General features: G+C 42.8%; 1 protein-coding gene across 12 annotated transcripts in view; it reads right to left on the bottom strand.

Annotated features, from left to right (window-relative positions):
- Nucleotides 1-25,154, bottom strand: part of LMO7 (LIM domain 7) — a 218,547-nt gene extending 193,393 nt beyond the window's left edge. For 5 of the 12 annotated variants that reach the window (XM_061435120.1, XM_061435107.1, XM_061435110.1 and 2 more), the window contains exon 1: nt 24,806-25,141. In XM_061435120.1, the coding sequence (XP_061291104.1) occupies nt 24,806-24,865 (60 nt within the window). In that variant the 5' untranslated portion in view covers nt 24,866-25,141. Of the gene's footprint in view, nt 1-24,805 lie in introns of all 12 variants that reach the window. The other 7 variants (XM_061435104.1, XM_061435106.1, XM_061435101.1 and 4 more) reach the window with 4 other exon arrangements.
- Nucleotides 25,155-25,441: the final 287 nt, after the last annotated feature.

The following is a 25,441-nucleotide window of genomic DNA, read 5'->3' as shown; positions in this document are numbered from 1 at the left end:
GAGATGCTGGGTCATCAATAGTGAGTTGGTTTATACAAGAAGACAAGCTAGGGAATCAAGCAGGATTTCAAATGTGAGCCAGTCTCACTCTTTTCTTTGACTCTTGGAGACTATTTCTAGGTGATTATACTACCAGACACACTGTATTGCCTTTGAAATAGACTACACCCTCCTCACTCTGTTCCCCCAACAGCACCCAGAACATCAAGCTGCTTGCAATATGTGCTGCTCAATTTGCAATAACACTATCCCAACTCTAACTTCCAAACACACAGCTCTCTGTAGGGAAAGAAATAAGAAAAATAACAGCTAAGCATAAGTTTTTAAGAACTAAGTGTAATTACAGGTTTTAAACATTACACAATGCCAAAAAACACTGGGGGGGAAAGACTATACTCTAGAACAGGGTTTCTTGACGCCCATACTGCTGGCATCTGGTGTGAGGGCTGACTTGTGGATTTAGGTTGTTTAACAGCATCTCTATCCTCAGCCCATTAGAAGTCAGTAGCATCCCCACCCCAGTGACAGCCAAAACTGTCTCTAGACATGCCCTAATGTCACCTGGTGGGCACAATCACCCCCAGCTGAAAATCAACAACTCCAGAAGAATGGGATTATCATTCTGGTGCCAAGTCGACACAGAGCAGTGTAATATCAAAGAGGGATGCCTGACTCCTTGGAATATTGACTCAAGAAGGGGGGTAAAAAACAGAAGGATCCTGAAGTCTAATCTTCTTCATACGGTAGTCCTTAGGCTGCCAGTGTGCCAGACCTGAACTAAGCTTTCCCATAGCCAAAAGAATTGAGGTAACCTTTCCAAGAGCCACATATTTTACATCCAAATGAAAATTGTTGGCTAGGATTTCTCTCCACTGATTATAAATGTCCTATAGTCTACTAACCACAAGCTAAACAGGGCATCTCTGAAACCATAACTATGACAACCACTTAGTGTACGAAATCTGCCTGCATTTAATCCAAAGTCATAATTTGAGAGAAAATGTTACCGCCCAGATTTTGAAATGCAAAAACATCTTTTATGCACTGAAAAATGCTGAAGTTTAAAAACTTGTAAACCTACTGTACAGAGGAATAACCGCTCAGAATTGCTTAATAGATGGTCAAAAACATGATAAATATTAATAGTGCATCTACAGAAAGCCTAAGACAGTTTTAAATATAGTGGAGGTGGTAGTGTATCAAATACATAGAGATACGTGTGATAATTAAACATAAGGAATAAAGTTTCACTGAGGTGAATAAAATATGATATTTTCTGATCAAATATTACTAGAAAAAAATATAATCAGCTTCCATACAAGAACTGACACTTTCAAACTGTGCTGTTGGAGAAGACTCTTGAAAGTCCCGTGGTCTGCAGGAAGATCAAACCAGTCAATCCTAAAGGAAATTAATCCTGGATATTCACTAGAAGGATTCATGCTAAAGCTGAAGCTCCAATACTATGGTCTCCTGATGCAAACAGCTGACTCAACTGGAAAAGACACTGATGCTGGGAAAGACTGAAGGCAGGAGGAGAAGGGGACGACAGAGGACGAGGAGGTAAATGAAATCTATGCTGGTGAGTCTGTTTGCTCTAACTCCCACCCCAATCTATTCTCCTGCTTCCCCCAGTCTGATTACACCCGCCTCCTGTCCCCAGAACTGCATCATCTTGGCTACTGAGCCAACTGGTCTGATTGCATTTGTGCAATGGGATTATCAGATGAAGGAGACAAATGATAACAGAAGGATCGGGGTTATTTTTTTCCCTATTCCCTCCCACAGCCTCTCAAGAAGCTTCACAACTAAAACACAAACGTGCCTGCCCTCCTCAGTGGCCCCAGATTTGTTTTAGTGATTTCTAGCAGCAATATTTCCTTCTCTAACCTTTTCATCCACCTTTGCTACCTTCTGTTCCTTGACATCTTTAATTGGTTCCCCTACCTCTTCCTACACATTTGTAAGAACTTGCCTTTTTTAAAAGCTCTTCATTTGAATCATGGGAATTGTGATCTGTTTCCTACTAGAATCCTGATATACAATCCAAATTTCTTATTTGGAGAAAGGGTAGGATAGTGTACCAATGATGAAAATAAGAAAGGGGTATTTTTCATATTAAAAAAAAAAAAAAAAAACGAGAGCCAATGTTGTCTTATGATTCCATTACATTCACCATAAAGAGACCACTATGGTTGCAAAGAAAAGGAAAAGTACAAAATGAATTTTAATGATTTTCTCATTTTAAGAGGGCTTCTCAGGTCACGCTAGTAGTAAAGAAACCACCTGCAAATTCAGGAGACTTAAGAGACTAGGGTTCAATCCCTGGGTTGAAAAGATCTTCTGGAGAAAGGCACGGCAACCCACTCCAGTATTCTTGCCTGGAGAATCCCATGGACAGAGGAGCCTGGCAGGCTACAGTCCATGGGGCAGCAAAGAGTCAGACACGACTGAAGCAACTTAGCACAAATGCATGCTCAGATCATTCTGCATTATATGATTAGTAAAATCTAACCTAAGTTTACATTTGAGTATAATATAAACATCTCTAGCATTCCTAACGTCAACTTGTGAATTATTTATTGACTAATGATGCCAGAATTACAGGTCTAGATTCACTGAAATAACAGAAAACTATTTACTGGACTGTGTCATTAGAGACTTGAAGTACACTCCCTTTAACCACAAAATACCAGCACCATTACACTCTGTTTCCAGTTGCACTGATGGCTTTCCTGCTCTTACTCAGCATTTCTTTCCTCCAGAAGTTACCCGGCTAAGTCGCCAAGTCTCAGGTCTCGTTCAGTAAGAATTTATAATACTGTGTGTAAAGCACTCAATTTGTTCAACATTTTCTTCTTTCAAAAAAATCCTACTGAGCCATCATTACAGGTCCAGGCACTGTGCCTGGTCCTGTGTGGTTTGACAACTCCTCAAGAAGCTTACCCCATGGCGCACAGCATGGTGACCATAATTAACAACACTGTGCTGTATATTTGAAAGTTGCTAACAGAGTAGATTTTCTAAAAAAGAATTTTTTTTTTTTTACAAGGACCGTGTTTAAAGTCCTTATTGAATCTGTTACAATATTGCTTCTGTTTTATGTTTTGGTTTTTTGGCCGCAAAGCACGTAGGATTTTAGCTCCCAGACCAGGGATCAAACCCACACCCCCTGCACTGGAAGGTGATGTCTTAACCAACCACTGGGTCGCCAGGGAAATAAATCCCTAAGTGAGTAGATCTTAAAAGTTCTCCTCGCAAGAAAAAATACCTGTGCCTATGTGAGGTGATGGATGTTCACTAAACTTACTGTGTTGATCATTTCATAAAATACCCATATATCAAATTGTTGCATTGTATACTTTAATACAAAGTTATGGTAATTACACCTCAATAAATCTGGGGAAAATAAAATAAATGTTCAATCTATATTAGCTTGCAGCAAAGACAGACAACTAATCATAACAAGTGAAGGGCTGTTCTCATTTTGGGAAACCTTTACATGAAGGGTGTCACTGGAAGAAACTGTGATGTTGCAGACAGGAGGACAGAAGCCAGGAAACCTTGCTCGTCCCCGGGCACGTTACTCAGGCTCTCTGATCTTCAGTTCTCTTATTTGCAGGATGCAGCTGTTTGAAGTGACTGGAACCTAGTACTCAATATATGACAACTTCCTTTTTTTCCCTTGAAGGGCCAAAGTTTTTCAGAGGTGAATGAAAGAGTGTGCATAAAAGCTGGGGCTGTGGAAGGCACAGATGGGGCCATGATTCTGTCTCTGAACTGACTGCTAGAAAGTTGAAGCTTATAAACTATTATTATTGCACATAATGGAACACACAGCAGAAACTGCAACTCATCTGTGGCTTTAGTTTATCTTTCTTACATGCATTTTCTGCTTGTCCCACATTCACTATCCCTTTAATTGTGATTTAAATTTTGTCTCATTACAGTGTATGTATAGGGTTTTTTTTTTTTTAATTTATATAAAGTGACATCTATTTTACTGGTATGAAATTCACCTAGGCAGTTTCCGATTCAGGATGGTCGTGTAGAAGGACATGTGTTTGTCTCCTCCTGCAAGAGCATCAAAATCACAACTAGCTGTTGAACAGCTATCGACAGGAGGATACTAGTGTGTTAGTCGCTCAGTCGTGTCCGACTCTTTGCGACCCCATGGACTGCTGCCCACCAGGCTCCTCTGTCCATGAGATTTTCCAGGCAAGGATACTGGAATGGGTTGCCATTTCCTTCTCCAGGGGATCTTCCCAACCCAGGGATTGAACTGGGGTCTCCTCCACTGCAGGCAGATCCTTTACCAACTGAGCTACAAGGGAATCCCCATTGGAATCCACCAAAAAAAAAAAGAAACCCCATGTCCAAAAAGACAAAGAAGAAGCTGCAAGGAGATGGTAGGAGGGGTACAATCGTGATAAAATCAAATCCCATACCCACCAGGTGGGCAATCCACAATCTGGAGAACAATAATACCAAAGAAGTTCTCCCACTGTTGTGAAGGTTCTGAACCTCATGTCAGGCTTCCTAGCTTGGGGATCCGGCAAAAGAACTGGGGATCCCCAGAGAATGTGACTTTGAAGGTCAGTGGGATTTGATTACAGGACTTCCATAGGACTGGGGGAAACAGAGACTCCACTCTTGACACAAACAGAACCTTGTGTACACCAAGACCCAGGGGAAAGGAGCAGTGATCCTACAGGAGACTGAACCAGACCTACTTGCCAGTGTTGGAGGATCTCCTGTGGAAGTATGGGTCAACAATGGCCCACCGTGGGGAGGATGGCACAGGCAGCAGCAGTCCCGGAAGGGGCCCCTTGGCATAAGTCCACTTGGAGATCACCATCAACCCTACCATAGAGCTGACAGTCCCCAGGGCTGGGTCCCCTCATTTCAAACAATTTAAGGGAGGGAGTGCAACCTCATCCATCAGCAGAGGATTGGATTAAAGTTTTACTGAGCATGGCCCTGCCCACCAGAGCAAGACATAGTTTTTCCCACCACCAGCACCTCCCATCAGGAAGCTTATTTATAAGCCTCTTAGCCTCATCCACCAGAGGGCAGACAGAAGAAGAACCACAATCTCAGAGGCTAGAACCAAAACCACATCACAGAAAGTTAACCAGGATGAAAAAGCAGAGGATTTTGCCCCAGATGAAGGGACAAGATAAAACCCCAGAAAAAAATAAGCAAATGAAGTGGAGACAGAAAATCTTCCAGAAAAAAGAATTCAGAATAGTGAAAGTGAAGATGATCCAGGATCTCAGAAAAAGAATGGAGGAAATTCACCTAGGCAATCATTGCAATCTTCATTCAATCCATGTTTTTCTACTCTTTTATTCTATGATACACACAAATACACACACACACACACACACAACTTCTGCTTGAACACAATGAAGTGGTTACACATTTCTCTCCATTGGCTCCCAAAACCTCACCAAAATGACACACAGAAATATAAGGCATTAACCCACAAAAAGAAAGGGAATTCAAAAAGAGGCAACAGTAGAGGGAAATTGTGAATCAACATTTGGACATGCAAAGTAGGAAGGGTGGTAATCAACCAAACAGAATGGAGGAGATTCCAGCTGCAGGACATGCAAAGGGCACAGTGCAGAATCAAAGCTGTCAAGTTCCTCCAGAAAAAGACTCAGAGTCTGCAGGCAACAGGTCCTTTGGGTAGGGAAGGTCCACATACAGAAACTGACAGAAAATCTAGGCAGCAGTTAGACAGTGAGAAACTTTCCATTTAAAAGAGATCAAAGGAGGTGCTAATGCTAAAGAATCCCCAATGAGGTAGACTTAAGAGACTCCAGTTGGATCCCTGAGTTGGTAAGATCCCCTGGAGGAGGAAATGGCAACCCACTCCAGTATTCTTGCTAAAAGAATCCCACAAGAACACTGGGATTCTGGCAGGTTACAATCCATGTGGTCGCAGAGTCAGATACGACTGAGCATCTGAGCACAAAACTGCAAGAAACAGATAATGCAGGGAGTAAGGGGAAATAAAACTAGGATATAGCATCTTCAGAGAGCTAGGACACTAGACCACAGTCATAATAAAGCAAAACAATGCAAGAAAGGAACAGTCAGAAAATAAGTGTTGCAGAGATTTCACTGTCAGTCTCTTCTTCCTTAGTAATGAAACCTCCAAATTGTTGGAAGCAGTTATGTGTCCATGTACATTTTTAGACTCTTCTACAGATAAAGGTAACTAATAAAAAGTAGAAATATTTAGGTGAGCTTCCAAGAAAATTCTGTTTTATAACACTAGCAGAACTTCCTATGGGTCTTCCACATGATCTCCTTAAGGCACATCATAAACTTGTGCTCCAAAATGACCCACCCAAATGTAATTTTCCCCCCAAATGCTCTAGTTGCACGAAGGATTTAACATCACATCAGCCATTACAAGCACAGAGAGGGTGGCTGTACCTAAACTGTATAATGAAACCTTACTTTTAAATGATTTGGTAATAATCAAGAAGCCAGAAACTCATCTGGAGTTTATTAAGCCAAGAAGATTCATTTCCTTACACAAAAAGGATTACTGTAAATTACAGTGTGGTTGTCAACCACATTCTTTTACCAGAACTAAGGCCAAATTTCAAAAGTATCAGCTATTTGGCAAGTGATACCTTTCAGGACTTACAAGCATTTTCCAAGTCTAAAAATGTTTGCAAATTGGCTTAAAAACAATCAGTTCCATAAAGTTATCATTTGAATATAACACCTAAAATGCATTTCCTTTCTTCATGGAAACTATAAAAGCTTCTCTTTTCTAAAATAGCTCATTAGGCTCCTTTTTAGGAAGACATCTAAAAAATGTCTTTATTGGAAGGATCTTACAATTGAATACAGCAGAAAAGCAAAATTAATGACATGACTCAAAGACACACACACAAAACATAAAAAAGTAACTTGAAGGATTAAAAAGATGCATGAAGAACAAAGAATAATTGAAATAACAGTAACGTATAGAGGTGGCGCCAATGATAAAGAACCTGCCTGCCAATGCAGGAGATGCAAGAGACACGAGTTCTACCCCTGGGTTGGGAAGATTCCTTGGAGTAGGAAATAGCAACCACTGCAGTATCCTTGGCTGGACAACTCCATGCACAGAGGAGCCTGGAGAGCTACAGTCTACAGGGTCACAAAGAGTCAGGCATAACAGAGCATGCACTGGCCCCTGCCCCACTCCCACTTACTGTATAGAGACTTGAAAAAACAGTTTATATGAAAAGACGCTTAATGCAAGTAATCTACATAACCTACTCTCTGATCTGAAACTAGAAGCTGAACAGAAAACAGTAGTGAGAACAGAACACAGGGCTGTGTCTTCAACAGCACAATTAATATAGAATTCTCTTTCTTAAACTTAAAAGGTCTCAGGCAAGTTGATTAGCCTTAGATTTATACTGTAAGTTCACTGACAGGAAAGAATCAGAAGCAAACAAGTGCTAAAACGTACAGAGTCCCTGGAAAGAAAAAGATGAGAGTATCATCAAGAAACAGAATTTAGGGAATTCCCCGTGGTCCAGTGGCTGGGACTCTGCACTTTCACTGCTGAGAGCCTGGGTTCAATCCCTGGATGGGGAACTGGGATCCCACGAGCTGAGTGGCACAGCCCAAAATAAAAGGTAAAACAAACAAACAAAAACAGAACTTATTGCTTGTAAGGCATTTGTTCATTCTAACTTCAAGCCCTTATAAACGAAAGGATTTTTATCACAGCTTAAGAACACTACAGAAGGGACTTAATAAAGACTCAAATTTGAAAATCAAAGGTCAGAATACACAGCAAGTTATCTAAATGCATTGTGGGATTCACACCCACAGGCATCCATGTGCTCGGGTACACACATATCTGTAAAAATTAGCCATTCTAGGAAACAACAAAAGATATCAATTAATCATCTAATTTTTAACTATATACAGATGTGCATGTACGTGTGCACACTCACTCACTTGCATCTGACTCTTTGTGACCCCATGGACTATAGCCCACCAGGTTCCTCTGTCCATGGAATTCTCCAGGCAGGAATACTGAAGTAGCCATTCCCTTCTCCAGGGGATCTTCCCGACCCAAGGATCAAACCTGTGTCTCCTGCATCTCCTGCATTGGCAGGCAGATTCTTTACCACTGTTTCAGAAGAATAAGAACAAGGACACTTATCATCTGTCGAGTACCTACATATCTTTGTTTCCTTTTTTTCCTAAATCTTATGCCACCTTGCAATCCTCATTTTATAGTAGTGAGAACTTAGCCCTAGGGATGCTACGCATCCTGTCCGTGGTCACACATTTTATCTGGACCTGCCACGTATGAGGTATGCCTGGGCAGTATTATCCCAAACTCTGCCCCTCTCGTCACTACAGCACGCTACTCGCAACAAAGGAACAAATCCAACATGCGCAAATGTACACCTTCATGGCAGCAGTGTGCATCTCTAAAAGTTGAAAAAAGCTTTATTTCTTTTCCTACCATCTGTTTCTGATTAATATCACTTCTTAGAGTCACTAAATCAAAACTATTAAGATATATTTATTCTAAATACTATAAACAAAGTATCTTCACCAAATTAATATCAGCTCAAAACCCGAGGGAGAAGAGAGATACTTTCCCTGTTTAGGAAAGAGGAAATAAATTCAGAAGAAGATTAAAATGCCTTCCAGATGATCTCCAGCACATCAAGGGCACAGACCTCTAAAAGACAGCTGTGTACTTCAACTTTAGTACTTTATGGGGAGACCATGATGATGCCTTCAGACCTGCTATCCTAGAGTGTACACCCTTAAGTGTGAATGGTTTGTACCTCTGGTATACGTAAGCTGGGGGTAGGGAACAATTTTGTTAACACAAATGAAGAAAATATAGATTTCCTGGATAGCTCTTCCTACCTCTGCTTCCAGGCATGCCTACCCCCATAACAAGACTTCCCGGAAATTTCCTGAAGCTTCACTTGGCTCCCACACTAACACATCGAAGCTCTATTTTCAACAAGTGAGAGACTTCTCTTGCCAAATTCAACAGCCTTGTTCCATTTTCTCTTCCCTTGATCACTTCTTTTAGTCCTATACCCTGCTGCTAATTCTCTTCTTTCTATCTTTCATGGAACCAACACTTCCCTTAGGATGCCTAACACACTCCTGGTTTTCTGCCCAGCATTTTGACCACAACCTCTCTTTCCTCTTCCTTTCCTCTGAGCAGAAGACATTTACTGCCGGGATACATACCTTGATCTTCTAGGTGATATGGTCATTCCCTGCTTCTGGTCCCATTCTGTCCCCTGGGTTCCAAATGATGTTGGAACCCAGGGGACAGAAATTATATTAAATTCTATGGCATTTATATTCCAAAATGTTAATTCTTTATCCACACTTTGGGCTTGACATTCTCACTAGCTTCAAATAAGCACTTTCCATGCTAAGTAGACTACAAGCTTCACTGTCCTGACAACAGAACAATCCAATGGGACCTTGCCCATGCCAGAGCCACTGTTGCTGCTGCTGCTAAGTCGCTTCAGTCGTGTCTGACTCTGTGCGACCCCATAGACGGCGGCCCACCAGGCTCCCCCATCCATGGGATTCTCCAGGCAAGAACACTGGAGTGGGTTGCCATTTCCTTCTCCAATGCATGACAGTGAAAAGTGAAAGTGAAGTCGCTCGGTCGTGTCCGACTCTTCACGACCCCATGGACTGTAGCCCACCAGGCTCCTCTGTCCATGGGATTCTCCAGGCAAGAGTACTGGAGTGGGGTGCCACTGCCTTCTCCAGAGCCACTGCAGCCCAACTTAACTCCCCTGTACACCATGTTCGACCCATCATCTCTCTGGCCCAACTCAAGGACCTTCTCTAAGAGCTTCCAAATTGTTCTCCCATTTCCCCCAAAGATATGCTATACAACACGCAGGCATTTATCCCCATGCCGCCCTGGAACTGTCTCTTACCTGCCAGGAGGAGCTCCAAGAAGTACCACTAAAGTCAGTGCCCCTGTACCCCGCTTCCTCAATACATACAGGCGCATGCACATACACTGTCTCTAAGTCCGTTTCATCTCAACACACGAAATTATTCAACAGTACCTATTCACATCTTAGTGTTAATTCACACTACATGTATATTAAGTCTGAGAATTTTCTTATGCTTTTTGTGAAATAAGAAAAGCACGAGACAGAGGCAGACGTACAGAACGTACAACAGCATGCACATGCCATAGTATTAGGTCCAACTACAAAAGAGGGAGAGAAACAGAGGAAGATCAATGAAACAGTTAGGTTTTTCTGTTAGAAAAATCTAACTTCAAACACTGGTTCTATCAGTCCCAGAAGTGCTGGGAAAGAAACTTAACTTCTTTGAGCCACTCTTTTCTCATCTGAAAAAAAAAAAAAAGTATTATATTTAACAGCTGGTCACCAGACTTGTGGTGGTGATCACTTTGTAGTGTATACAAAGGTCGAATTATCATGCTGTCAACTTGAAACAACTATCAAAATCATATTTATAAAATAAAGCACTATCACTGAATTCACATGACAGCTAGGAGGAATAATTTTTTTAAGTGCATTAAGAGAAAGTCAGTTTGTATCCAACAGACAGAAAGTTTCAGCTTCCCTTTTGCCCTCATGTCCGAATGCAGTTCTTTGGAAGCCTGCACTCCCCAGCTTCATGTGCCATTGCAGAGTGAGTCCTAAAAAACTGGTATTAAGTGCAGCACCTGGGAAATATGAAGCAGACTGACATTTGAAACTGGGCCGAAAGGAGAAGTGTTCTCATTCTCAAATTTGTAATTATTTTCTCTTGTTTCCAAACAAAGTAAAGCTATTTTCAGCCTGTCTCCAGTTAGTTCCTGCAGACGGTCCATGCCCAAGCGAGAGGACACCAGTCAGGGAGTTGTAAGACTTTTTCATGACCAATACCCATAGTTTCATGATGATGCACTGTCCCCAGGGCAGGATACTCAGCTGAGGCGGCTCATGTGACAATTTTCTAGGATGTTTATTACCTTATGATACTTGCTCCCCTTTGGGCATCTTTACAATTGGTTGAGCAAACTCAATTTCTCATGGTTGAAACCTGCATTTTAAAAACATGCTTTGAACCTGCTCAATCCAGAGCTGAACTTAAAAAATGAAAAACAAAACCAAAAAAAAAAATCTTAATATAATAAAATCAACCTGTCTTATTGAGTGAAGAACTGCCAGAAAGCCAGTTATATCAGTTAGAAAACATCACACATAAAGAATTAAGACACTTGTTCATTCATCCATTTATTTTTCCATTTATTGACTGCCTTCTAAATAAAATACTCATTCTTATAGGAGTAAGTCAAGTCGAAAATATACGTCATGTAACAGCAAGTGATGACAAGTGCTATGAAGTACAAGAGTATGGAGTCACAAGTGTGATTACTGTATAGAGAGGGAGACGAGGAGGAGGTGGTGTCATTTAAACTGAGATTTAGGTGAGGGAAATATACTCATGCAGAAGGAACAGCAATGCAAATGTTCTATAATAAAAAACCTCTGCACATTTGAGGAACAGCAGGAAAGCCAGGATGATTGGAGCATGGCAAGCAGATGGAGAGAGGGAGCAGAGATGAGATAGGCAAAAAGGAAATAGGTCTTGTGGGGAAATAGGTCTTGTGGGGCCCTGAAAAACATGGGTTAAAAATTCAGATTTTGTTCTCAACATAACGGTATCCACTATGGAGGGCAGAGAGGGAAGAGCTGAATAAAAAATTCTCTGGTTCACATTTTTCAGGAGGAACCTGGCTGTAACTTTGGAAAAAGCAGGCAATGAGGGGCAGATTCTGGGTGTATTTGAGGATATGAGCCACTTGGATTTCTTGTCAGCCTGAATGTGGGATGTGATCAAAATGAGCATCAACAATGACTCTGAAGTTGGGAACCTGAGCAAGCGGGTGACCAGTGGTGTCGTTTACTAAAATGGGAAACATTAGAGGAATGAGAAGGTAGTAGTTGGGAGGAGAAACTGAGAATTTTGTTTTGAACCAAGTGTGACGTGCCAATATATTTGACCTACAACTGGAAATCTTGAGTGTGTGTGAGTGTGTGTGTGTGTGTGTGTGTGTGTGTGTGTGTGTGTATACACATACATGTATGAGGTGGGTCTTAGAAACAATGTCAGGGTCAAGAATATATATGTGGAGGCTATCAGCACACAGAAGGTGTACAAAGCTATGGATCCAATAACGCCTGCAAGGGAGAGGTTGTAGACAAAGAAGAGGTGACACGGAAAGATGAATGAACCCCAGGAGTCTGATATTTACTCGACGAATTAGGAGTCTACAAAGGAAAACCAGAAATATCAAGTAAAATGGGAGAAAAACCCAGAGAGCAATTGCAAAAAATGTTGCAAGAAGCAAGGTGTGGTCAACTATGTCTGATGGACGATATTTTTACAGGCAACAGGGTAAAATTCCAAGTTAATCAAAAAACAGCACTCAAGAAGTAAAGGCAAAAATGCTTATTTTCTCCTTCCTCAGGTAGAATGAGAGACTTTAAAACAAAGAAGAATTCCAGAATCAAACTTTGTTACAAGGTTAGTAACAACTGCCCTTCCCTTCAATATTATGAAATGGTGTTATAATAAAATAAATCAGGTATTCCCTTCCCAGCTCAGACACCTAAGTCAAATTTAAATCTAGTCAAAAATGTGGAATCTTTTATCATGGTCTGTGCTTCAGTCCTTACAAGTCTAAAACATTAACTAGAAAGTGCCCTCATCAAAGGGCTTCCTAAGTAGCTCAGTGGGTCAAGAATCTGCCTGCAATGCAGCAGACACAAGAGACACAGATTTGATCTTTGGGTCAGAAAGAGCCCCTGGAGGAGGGCACAGCAACCCACTAAGTATTCTTGCCTGAAGAATCCCATGAACAGAGGAGCCTGGTGGGCTACCATCCCTGGAAGCACAGAGTCAGACACAAATGAAGCAACTGAGCACACACACATGCTCATCAGAAACCGTGACATACATCTCAAAGCACTATATAGTCACAGTCTGAACAATTTTTGCTATACCATGGGCTACTTAAAATCAGGTATAATAAAAGAAAAAATTGAGACTCTTGTAAGTTGTTTAGAGAAGAAGCTAGTTAGGTATCATTTATCTCCTACACTAACTTAAAGTATAGCTTCATGTCATGATGTAAAAATCTTCCCCTTTTTAACACTTTAAAGGGCTTATGAAGCACCTATATACACCAGAGGGCCTCCCTGGTGGCTCAGGGGTAAAGAATCTGCCTGCCAACACAAGAGACACAGGTTCAATCCCTGGTCCAGGAAGATCCCTTGGAGAAGGAAATGGCAACCCACTCCAGTGTTCTTGTCTGGAAATCCCATGGACAGAGAAGCCTGGTGGGCTATAGTTTATGGGATTGCAAGAGTTGGACACGACTGAACAACACATAACATACACCAGAACATACAAATCTAAAGTCTGCAATTACTTGAGTGTCTATCAGCAATGCTGTGGCTTAAATAATATTCGATCATGAGTTTTCCAGGCACTAACATCACGAGACAGAACCTGTTGCGTGTGCAGGACTTGTCAGAAACAGAAAGCAGCTAATCGCACAGCTGTAGATGGAATGAAGACCGACAGCCCATTGCCTTCCTGATTTCTAAATCCTTCACCACGATTTACTGACCAGTGGCCTCGTGAACAATACGGTATACTGATTAAGAGTCAGACTGCCTGGTTTCAAATCCCCAACCACCATTTACTAGTTCTAGTGTTTCCTTGAGCAAATTATTTTACCTTTCATCCTTCTTTCTCCTCATCTGAAAACACACACACACCTTTGGGAAATAACAGTCCTTCATTATAAGACCATGTAAGTATAATGCTCTAGCCACGTGTCTTTCATGTGATTAAAAAAAAAAAACAGTGGTTGCTTCAATGGTCAGTTACTCACCTACTCTTGTAAAACCCTCACTAGGAGGCAAGCCACCATTCAATTCAGTCCATTCTGGTGTAGGACTGCTCTTTATTTATAGAAGGTCTTCAAAACACTTGAGCTGAAAGTCTCACTGTGCCCACTTAGTAATTACCAGTTCTGCCCTCTGTGTGCGTGCTCAGTCATGTCCGACTCTTTGCGACCCCATGGCCTGTAGCCCACCAGGCTCCTCCGTCCAGTGGATTTTCTGGGCAAAAATACTGTAGAGGGTTGCCATTTCCTACTCCAAGGGATCTTCCCAACCCAGGGATTGAACTCACGCCTCTTGTGTCTCCTTCAATGGCAGGCGGATTCTTTACCATTGCACCACCTGGCCCTCTGAGCCCAGAGAAAACTTTCCTAATCTCTCTCCTTAAGACAATCCTCCATGTACTTAGAGACAGATGTGATGTCTATGGCTGTGCACCACCATCTAAATGCACATAAGCACCAAATTGAGCATCCCGTACTCAGGAATTAGAACCAGGTTTTGAGAAGTCAATTGGGGAGGATTTTACACTTTCTGAAAAAGCTGTTTATGGGGCCGTGTGGCAATTCATCTGTAAGTGGCAGAGTGAGTGTGCTCACCTCTGTTTCAAAGCTGTGCAGAGATGACAGCTATTATCCTTACTAAGGGCTTTGGGTACATCGAGAGTGTTTTTAAAGAAACATAGCCAACAATTACCTTCAGCGACCGTAAACACAGGTACACATAATTTATCATTTCCTTCAGCTCAAATACATTACTGACAGTTGACAGGTTTAAGGAGATCTCCAGACATCAATTAAATCAGTCAACCCTTTGGATGCAAAATTTCATTTGTTCAACAAGCACATGAGAGCTTTCTATCCGGGAGTGGAGGCCATGGGAACGATACAGGAAATTCAGTCTGCAGACAGTAACAGATGAAATAGTTAACCTACACTCTATTTTGTCTGAACTAAAACAGTCTAACTAAAAGGTAATTGTGTTGATGTTGCTTGGTTTTTCTTAACTAACATTCTCAAAACAGTGCTTTTCTAAAACTCACATGCTGTTGAGAAGTGATTTTTTTTACCTTTTTATTTTGTATTGGAGTACAGCCGATTAACAATGTTGTGACAGTTTCAAGTGGACATCAAAGGGACTCAGCCATACATATACATGTATCCTTTCTCCCCTAGACGCCCCTCCCATCCAGGCTGCCACATGAGAAGAGATTTTAAAAGGAAGGAGGCAGTAAAAGGAGTCAATTAGTCTCAAGAGAAACCCTGGACCACCCGAAACACCCTTGGCATCCAGAGAGAACGAGCGGGCGAGGGCTGCCCCGATGGGTTGAATGAATCGCATACTCCCTGCCACACACTCCGGACATTACTCCTCTCTCAGCCTCAGAGAAGCTTTAAGATCTTCTGTGCTTTGCAAATGGCTGAAGCAACATCAAGGTGCCCTGCCTCCTCATAATGACCGACTGTTCCATTTTTCCTCTCGTAACTGGAGATGAGGTGGAGAACGCGACAGGTCTATCTCCAAACAACCAAAAGCAACGTGGGACCATCAGGAGATACTTCCTCGATGGCCCTACCATGCCCATGACTCTAGAGACTCACCTCAGGAGCCCAGGGGCCCTATGCACCTCTTGTGACCGCCTTTAGGGAAGACCAAACCCTCCTTGTTTCAGCTTCACCCTTCCTCACTGGAAGAAACCCAATGAGTTATCTGTTGGATGGGGCTTCCCTAGCAGCTCAGACAGTAAAAAAATCTGTCTGCAGTGCAGGTGACCAGGGTTCGATCCCTGGGTCAGGAAGATTCCCTGGAGAAGGGAATGGCAACCCACTCCAGTATTCTTGCCTGGAGAATTCCGTGGACAGAGGAGCCTGGTGGGCTACAGTCCATAGGGTCACAAAGATTCAGACATGACTGAGTGGCTAACGACTTCACTTTTTTAAAACTGGTTAGATAAATATCATTAGTGATCTGAGAAAAAGTAGAACATACATCTTTCATCTATTTACTTAGATGGAAAACGCAAATGACAACTTCAATTCTGGTTAGAATAATGAGAGGTTGGAACCCCCTACCCCTGCTCATGGCTGCAAATTAGCACAAAGCTTTCAGAGGGTAACCTGGAGATGTGTGAAAGAGAAAGTGTTAGTTGCGTTCAGTCGTGTCCGTCTCTCTGCGACCCTGTGGACTATAGGCCACCAGGCTCCTCTGTCCATGGGATTTTCCAGGCAAGAATACTGGAGTGGACTGCCATTCCCTTCTCCAAGGGATCTTCCTGACCCAGGGATTAAACCCAGGGCTCCCACATTATCAAGAATCAAAAAATCATTCATTGCCTTTGGCCCAGTGAGTTCATTTCTCTAGCTGGCTCAAGAGCACTCTTTTTATGAAAGGTGCAAGTTCCAGGTATTTTTCCCCACTTTAAGAAAAGGTCCATTTCTAGTTTTCACTATACCAGTACCTTGAAAGGAATCAGGATGACTGACACTGCTAGAATCCTCCCAGTTCCTCAGGAAATACCTTGTCGTATGTGTTTACACTTTTCGGAGTCAAGCAATTCTAACAGCATCTCAACCCTGGTTCCCGGTTTGTGTGAATCAGTTCCTTCCCAAGAGAATTTTGTGAACGCCCTCATCTCTTACCAACCCTCTTGCCCTAAGACTCCTCCTTCTTTGCTAAATAAAGGTATGTGTTCAAGAAACAGTAAAATGCTGCAGAAGTGAAAGTGAAATCCCTCAGTCATGTCTGACTCTTTGCGACCCCATGGACTGTAGCCTACCAGGCTCCTCTGTCCATGGGATTTTCCAGGCAACAGTACTGGAGTGGGGTGCCATTTCCTTCTCCAGGGGATGTTCCCAACCCAGGGATCAAACCTGGGTCTCCCACATTGTAGACACACGCTTTACTGTCTGAGCCACCACGGAAGACTAAAATGCTGCATAAAGAATTAAAAAAAAAAAAAATTGACATGAAGACACCTCTTGGCTGCTCACAACTGCCCTGAGCACTCTATGATGCTAGAAATCAGAAGAGTGGAACGATAAAGACTGATGTGCCCTCTGCAAGGAAACCTTCCTGAGCTATAAAAATACTTGCTAACATTATTAGGTTGCTGGGCATGGACCTTTACGTTTGAGGTAAACTGCAACTCTGGGCTTCCCAGGTGGCGCTAGTGGTAAAGAGACTGCCAGCCAATGCAGAAGACTTTGGAGGAGGGCACGGCAACCCACTCCAGTATTCTTGCCTGGAGAATTCCATGGACAGAGGAGCCTGGCGGGCTACATTCACAGGGTTGAAGAGTCAGACATGACTGAGTGACTAACACACACATGCACAGCCCAGCAAATACCTGGTACAAAGTAGGCACATCAAGGGCATTTTTGGATAACAAAGTGACTGAATGTAAGTCCCATGAGGGAAACCATTAACTAGAAGGCAGGAGTAGAGTGACCTCACTCAGGAACAGGGTTGGGGCAGAAAAGGAAATACTGAGCGAACAGGCAAGCACACACTGGCACCCAGAGGAAGGCACATGGTGTAACTGTTCCCAACCGACTGCCAAAGTGAAGAGCTCAGCTTCAGACACTGGGAGAAGGGAAGAATCCCGGTCCTTCAGTTCAGCTCAGTTCAGTTGCTCAGTTGTGTCCGACTCTTTGCAACTCCAGACTGCAGCACGCCAGGCTTCCCTGTCCATCACCAACTCCCAGAGCTTGCTCAAACTCATGTCCATTGAATTAATGATGCCATCCAACTATCTCATCCTCTGTCATCTCCTTCTCCTCCTGCCTTCAATATTTCCCAGCATCAGGGTCTTTTCCAATGAGCCAGTTCTTTGCATCAGGTGGCCAAAGTATTGGAGCTTCAGCATCAGTCCTTCCAATGAATATTCAGGGTTGATTTCCTTTAGAATTGACTGGTTTGATCTCTTTGCAGTCCAAGGGACTCTCAAAAGTCTTCTCCAACACTACGGTTCAAAAGCATCGCTTCTTTGGCACTCCGCTTTCTTTATGGTCCAACTCTCACATCCATACAGGGTACTGGAAAAACCATAGCTTTGACTAGATGGACCTTTGTTGACAAAGTCATATGCTATCTAGGTTGGTCATAGCTTTTCTTCCAAGGAGCAAGCGTCTTTTAATTTTATGGCTGCAATCACCATCTGCAGTGATTTTGGAGCCCAAGAAAAGAAAGTCTGTCACAGTTTCCATTGTTTCCCCATCTATTTGCAGTAAAGTGATGGGACCAGATGCACGATCTCCATTTTTTGAATGTTGGGTTTTAAGCCACCTTCTTCACTCTCCTCTTTCACTTTCATCAGGAGGCTCTTTAGTTCTTCTTTACTTTATGCCATAAGGGTGGTGTCATCTGCATATCTGAAGTTATTGATATTTCTCCCAGCAATCTTGATTCCAGCTTCTGCTTCATCCAGCCCTGCATTTCACAAGATGTACTCTGCACAGAAGTTAAACAAGCAGGGTGACAATATACAGCCTTGACGTACTCCTTTCCCAATTTGGAACCAGTGTGTTGTTCCATGTCCAGTTCTAACTGTGGTTTCTTGACCTGCATACAGATTTCTCAGGAGGCAGGTAAAGTGGTCTGGTATTCCCATGTCTTTAAGAATTTTCCACAGTTTGTTGTGATCCACACAGTCAAAGGCTTTGGCATAGTCGATAAAGTCTGGTCCATAGGTTTTGTTAAAGCCACAGCCTTGGGAATTCCCTGGCAGTCCAGAGGTTAAGATTCTGCACTTCCAAGGCAGGGGGCACAGGTTCAATCCCTGGTCAGGGAACTAAGACCCCACATGCCATGCAAAGTGGCAAAAAAAGAAAAGAAAAAAATTTTTAAAGCCACAGGCCCTAAGACTGTACTTTCTCTCAACAAACATGCGGCACTGAGCCAAATCCTCAGGATAAAATGTTGTTCCCGCCTTCAGTTAGCATCTAGTCTAACATGGAAAAATGGACATAATTATACCACAGGGTGCAGAAAGAGAGGTCTACACAAGCAATAGAGACGAGGAAGAACCGAGTCGGGTAGAGGCTTGGTAGCCCAGAAAAGGCCTCACACAAAGGTCAACCAGAGACCCCAAGTGTGGGAGATTAAAGAGGTGTACTGACTATGGAGAACAGTGTGGAAATTCCTTAAAAAACTGGAAATAGAACTGCCTTATGATCCAGCAATCCCACTGCTGGGCATACACACTGAGGAAACCAGAATTGAAAGAGACACATGTACCCCAATGTTCATCGCAGCACTGTTTATAATAGCCAGGACATGGAAGCAACCTAGATGTCCATCAGCAGATGAATGGATAAGAAAGCTGTGGTACATATACACAATGGAGTATTACTCAGCCATTAAAAAGAATACATTTGAATCAGTTCTAATGAGATGGATGAAACTGGAACCCATTATACAGAGTGACGTAAGCCAGAAAGAAAAACACCAATACAGTATACTAACGCGTATATATGGAATTTAGAAAGATGGTAACAATAACCCTGTATAAGAGACAGCAAAAGAGACACTGATGTATAGAACAGTCTTCTGGACTCTGTGGGAGAGGGAGAGGGTGGGAAGATTTGGGAGAATGGCATTGAAACATGTATAATATCATGTATGAAACGAGTCGCCAGTCCAGGTTCGATGCACGATACTGGATGCTTTGGGCTGGTGCACTGGGACGACCCAGAGGGATGGTATGGGGAGGGAGGAGGGTTCAGGTTGGGAAACACATGTATACCTGTGGCGGATTCATTTCGATATTTGGCAAAACCAATACAGTATTGTAAAGTTTAAAAATAAAATAAAATTAAAAAAAGAATAAAGAGGTGTACTGAGTACTCCAATCACAACAGTCTGAAGGTTAGAAATCAGCACCCTGAGCATGGGGAAACACAAGCAAGGATTAGGGAACACTTTTAATGGGCTTCCCTATTGGCTCAGATGGTAAAGAATCTGCCTACAATGCAGGAGACCCACGTTCAATCCCTGGGCCAGTAAAATCCCCTGGAGAAGGGAATGGCTACCCACTTCAGTATTCTTGCCTGGGATATCCCATGGAGAGAGGAGCCTGGGGGCTATGGGCCATGGGGTCACAAAGAGTCAGACATGACTGAGCAACTAACACACAACCTCTGTACAGTCAGCACCTCATCCAGCTGGCATCATCACCACTGGAGGCTCATAGAAGAAAACCGAGGCCTACAGGATTTGAGAAGCTAGCCACGACTTAAAGATTTAATTTCAAAATGGTGCTTTTTTTCTCTTTTTTCCATTGAGATTTAATTGACATACAGCTTTGTATGGGTGAAAGGTGGATCCCCGAACAATTTGACATATATTGTGAGATGAATACCACCGTAAGCTTATTCAACATCCATCTCTTCAAATAGTTACAGAAAACCTTTTCCTTGTGATAAAAACATGAAGATTTACTCTCTTAGCAACTTTCAAATATGCTATACTGCAATGTTAATTATAGTTATCCTGAATTGGATGATAGTGGTCAAAAGGTATAAACTTGTAGTTGTAAGGTAAATAAGTTCTGGGGATAAATGCATAAATCTGTGCTCTTAATCTCTATGCTATCTGGCAGTTATGTAAATAACAACACACAAAATGAGCAAAAACAAAGACATAAAGCCACAGACCAGACTGTAAAAGGCTGTGGAAGCTACATTTCACAGCTTAATGTATATGCAGACTTTAAAATCTTTTCATGCCTCCACAGAAAACAAAAATCAAAATCAATTTATGTTCTGAAAAACTAATTCCAGTTTCAACAGCTACACTAAGAACTGCTTTCTAACATTTAAAATTTTAAACAAATCTTTATCATCAGAGTCTTTTCAAGTTTAATATCTGTCCATTGAAACCATATATTATTACCAGAAATGCTTCTATGAATTCAGTTAAGATTTTCAAATGCATGTTTACAACACTTTCCATCCATCTGAAAAGCAACAGTACAAATCATGAGAACCTTTGTTTTGTCTGCAGACAACACCACTAAGCACCGAGGACTCAAGGGCACTCAGCAAATCCTTTCACACCAGACCACAGGTGGGAAACCACCAATAGAAGGGAAACAGCTTACAGAGAAAAAGAGGGCCATCACTTAGGCGGATTATGTAACTATCAGTGGGAGACCCACAGAGTGGAATTCTTTAAAAATTTAGCACTAAATGCACACTAAAGTGATGACCAGCACACGATCCCTAAAGGACAGAAATGGGCAGGTGGAGAAACAGACCAGCTGGAAGTAACTGGGGAAGGATTCATATTATGGTGCCAGGCATGACAATGAGCTCAACTGGCATCTCTTTGGTCCTTCTACAGGGTGACAGTGATACTGAAAATATCAAACCCAGAGATAACAGGGCTGGCAGGGGAGCAGGTAGGTGTGGAATTAAACTAGCCTGTTCTGCTCCAGTCATAAAAATTACTGCTGTGTTTAAACCTCAACCTAGATAGGAACATGAAAGTCACAGACTGGAAATGGGTAACCAACCAATGCAGTGAGCAATAATGTTCAGTTTTCAATCTCATTGGCATTTTGTCTGTTTATTACAGGTTTTTAATGCTCCCCCCAAAAAGAAAGACGGGGCAACTATTTGGTACAGAAAATTAAAAGGTGCTGCAGAAAAGGACTAAAATTAGAGGGTCTGGAGTGCGTTTTCTGCCACTTCCTCTCCCACTCCATGACCGTGCTAGACTCAAGCTTCCCCTTTGCCATCACCTCCAAACCACTGGCTTCCAATGACTGTTTAATCATAAACTAGCTCGCTACATTATTAATATTCCAAACTGCATTTTCAACCAGATAATAATCCAATATCATGATGTTGAATTATCTTAGAAGGTTATGTTCCTACATTTGTTTTTATTTCAAATATGAAACTAAACAGAAGTCAAGTATATATACACTTTTAAACAGCAAAGAACAATTTGAAATAGTCATAAAATGACAATAACTGTCAGAATAACAAGCACTAGTCCTCACCTTACCCTTTCTCCTCTTCCTCCCAAAACAAAAAATGATTTTAATTTTGGTTGCAGGAGTAATACATTAGTTATTTAGAATCGCTGATGGAGCATGGAAATGGCAAGGACATACCAGCATGGACTCTGGTTATCTTTCAAAGATTTACAAGGTTATTGGAGTCTTTTGACCTTGGGCTAGTCAGAGCTGCAGCTGAAAATAAAGGTAGCTGATTAAGTCATATTACGTACAATACATATAATATGTATATTATAGTATTGTTGTTGCTGTTTAGTCGCTAAGTCATGTCTGACATTTCTGCTTCTACTCTGCTTCTGACTCTTCTGTCTACTTCCCATGGACTGTAGTCCGCCAGGCTCCTCTGTCCATGGGATTTCCCAAGCAAGAATACTGGAGTGGGTTGCCATTTCCTTCTCCAGAGGATTGAACCCGTGTCTCCTGCACCAGCAACAGATTCTTTACCACTGAGCCACCAGGGAAGCCCACTATATGATAGCATATAATAAATCAAGGATATATTTATTTGTGTTTAATATGTATATATACATAAATGCCTATATATGACATAATTTACATAATACATATGTTCATACATGTGCATTATGTATATATACATAAACATGCATACATATGAATGAAACATTTATGCTTCAGTGTATGTAAAGTATAACATAATGGAGCAAGAATATTAGTCAGCAGGAGAAAGATTTATACTATAATAGTCCATGCTTTCCAAAATACTTTATATACTTTGCAATCAATATTTTATTTTCAAATTAGGGGTTCTCAGAGTTAAGATATTTTATGGCAATGAGACAGTCATTCATCCTGCTTCTTTTAGCAAGAGCAATATTTTAAAATATGTGCCCTGGTTGTAATGACAAAGCTAAGAAGGATACATTCGGACACTAACTGAAGAAATAACGTACACCTAGCAGCGAACACCAAGCTGTCACTTTAATGTCCCAAGTATATCAAAAGTATAGGTGAATATGTCAATTATTCACATATCATCAGTGAATGTACTGCCTTGCTCCCTGGGGCACGAGAAAAAGAAGTCAATTTTAATTTCATAAGAGTTAACCACATTCATATTATAAGGCAAAGCCTTTAGAAACATTCAGTTTTCTGATAATGAGGAACAAAACACTTTACCAAGTTACCAAATCATTGCTGACAAACACTTTTGGGGGAGTGGGGTGGGAGTTGGGGAGATGAGCACATTCACCATGTACGTGAGATACCTTTATCACAACACATCACAAACCCAAAGTTTATCACAAATTTCTCACAGAAATCTTATCCAATTACAAGCAAGTTATCACCAAAACAGAGATCTCAAAATCTGTATACTAAAAAAGGAAAGGATGTGAGATCACCAATAATCACAGGTAAGCAAACACTGAACTTGCAGGTGTGACCTCCACACTGGAGCCCTGTCTGGCCAAAAATGTATCCCATATTTCTTCCCTTCTCCCTCTCTACTTCCCTAACACTCAAACAAGGGCAAGTTTAACTTCTAAAATTATGCAGTACACATACTGCTAATGGAAAACTACCTTTGAAAGGCTTGACTTGTCAAGGTTTATGAATGGGGGAAGTTATTTCTCTTAACTACATAGCTGGAATTTTTCCACTCTCATTTCAATTCAGAATACAGTGTTTATTCTTCTCCCAACCTCCCCATGCCCTCGCCTCACACCTTTAGGTCACCTTCAAACCAGCTCAGAGTTTCAGTACAAAATGATGGCAAAGCTAATTTCTTAGACGCCCTCCACCGACTGGCTAGGTGGTAGTGAGACATTCACTTTCCTTTAGTGTGAAAACCATAACATTTAAAGCTTATTCTTTTTTCCCCCACATACATTTAATTCTTTAAGAAGAAATAAATTAAGGTACTATTTGCTATGGAATTCTTGAATATGCTGTCTTTCCCATGGAAAAATCTTTAATCCTAATTTGAATATTTAAATACGTTGAATAGCCCAGCACCTGGCTTCAATAACCCCTAAATGACTGCCAAGCTGGTAAAGACAACACTTCTCTAACAAGCAGTGGTTCCTGATTTACATCTGCTCGGAAAACTTCCTCAGCATCATTATAAAAGTCATCTTTGACATCCAAAAAGATAACGGCTAGAAGTCCTGGTGTTAACATTTCACAGACAGAAGTAACCCTAAGGCGCTGATCCTGGATATTCCAGGAGACCGTCTCCTTTTAAAGGCCAAGACTGGAGTGGAAGATCTCCTTGAGGCATAGCTGGGTAAATAACCACCCTTGAGTGAGTGATTTCAGGAGATCTTAGTCTTGTCAATGCCGACTTAGGAAAGCCCACTCGCCCTAACTTACACAACCTGGGCTCCGGAAACTACCTCGGAGAAAGCATCGCTCCAGGGGCGCCACAGGTGTCTTAGGGTCCTCCATCCGCCCTCTCATCCGACACACAGTACTGCCCAAGCTGGTGTATTTCAGGCGTTTGCATTTCTAGCCATCGCCGGAAAAAGGCACCCGAGGACCCTGAGCCGTCTCCGCCCTGCAGAGACATCCCCGGAGTCCTGCCGCGGACGTGGGATGGTCCCCAGGGATGCGCGGTCCCCAAACCCCGCGGGGCCCTGGCAGAGGCGCTCCGGGAAAACTCAGGGAAACAGTTGTGGGAAGGGCAGCGATAAGCTTCGCTGGACGTTAAATGATAAGAGACACGGAACTCGGAAAGTCCCCCGAACTACGGCGCGAACCAGCCTGACGCGCCGTGCCCGCGAAGTCCGGGGAGACGGCTGAAAGTCCAGTGGCAAGAACGGCCAACTCGTGCGGAAAGGAGAGGAGAAAAGGCACTCACCTCCACCCATCGCTGGGCCTCGGCGAACGCCAGGGCGCAATCGGCCTCCGCCTCCTCCATCCCTTCCAGAACTAGAGGGAGAGAGAGGTGGTGGGTGCGCAGAAAGGCGGCAGTGCCGCGCACGACGGGCCAGATGCCCCGGCCTCTCTCCGGCTGCAAGACTCCGGGGCACGTTGTCTTTTTCCCTTTGTTGCGAAGTTGTTGAAACTTCGGCAAAGTTTCGAACCACAAGAACTTGAAGACGTGGCTTTCTCCAAACTCCCGAAAACGCCGCGGGGACCGGACTGAACGCGGGAGGCGGGGAGGGCGACCGGAGGAGGCGCGCCGCACCAGACCCGAAGGCTGTTTCGACTTCAAAAGTCGCAGCGAGGCCGCCGCCCTCCCGGCATGCCCCGCCCCCGCCCACCCCCAGGCCGCCCAGTCGCCGCTTCCGTACCCCCTCCGCTCCCCAACCCCCACGGCGCCCCGGGGCTCCCGGCCGCAGCCGCCTTTGTGGTCGGACAGTCTGGGCTAGGGGATGCCACCGTCCTCCCAGAGGCCGTGGCCCGGGCCACGCTCCCGCTCCCGCGCCGCCCGCCGGACCGCGGGCCCCCATCCTCTCCCCGGAGGGGAGGCGCCCCCGCGCCCGCATCCTGT

Source organism: Bos javanicus, chromosome 12, assembly GCF_032452875.1.
Source record: "Bos javanicus breed banteng chromosome 12, ARS-OSU_banteng_1.0, whole genome shotgun sequence".
In the NCBI taxonomy this organism is placed as follows: domain Eukaryota; kingdom Metazoa; phylum Chordata; class Mammalia; order Artiodactyla; family Bovidae; genus Bos; species Bos javanicus.
Note: the sequence above shows the minus strand (reverse complement) of the source record. Positions and strands in the feature narration are given on the sequence as shown.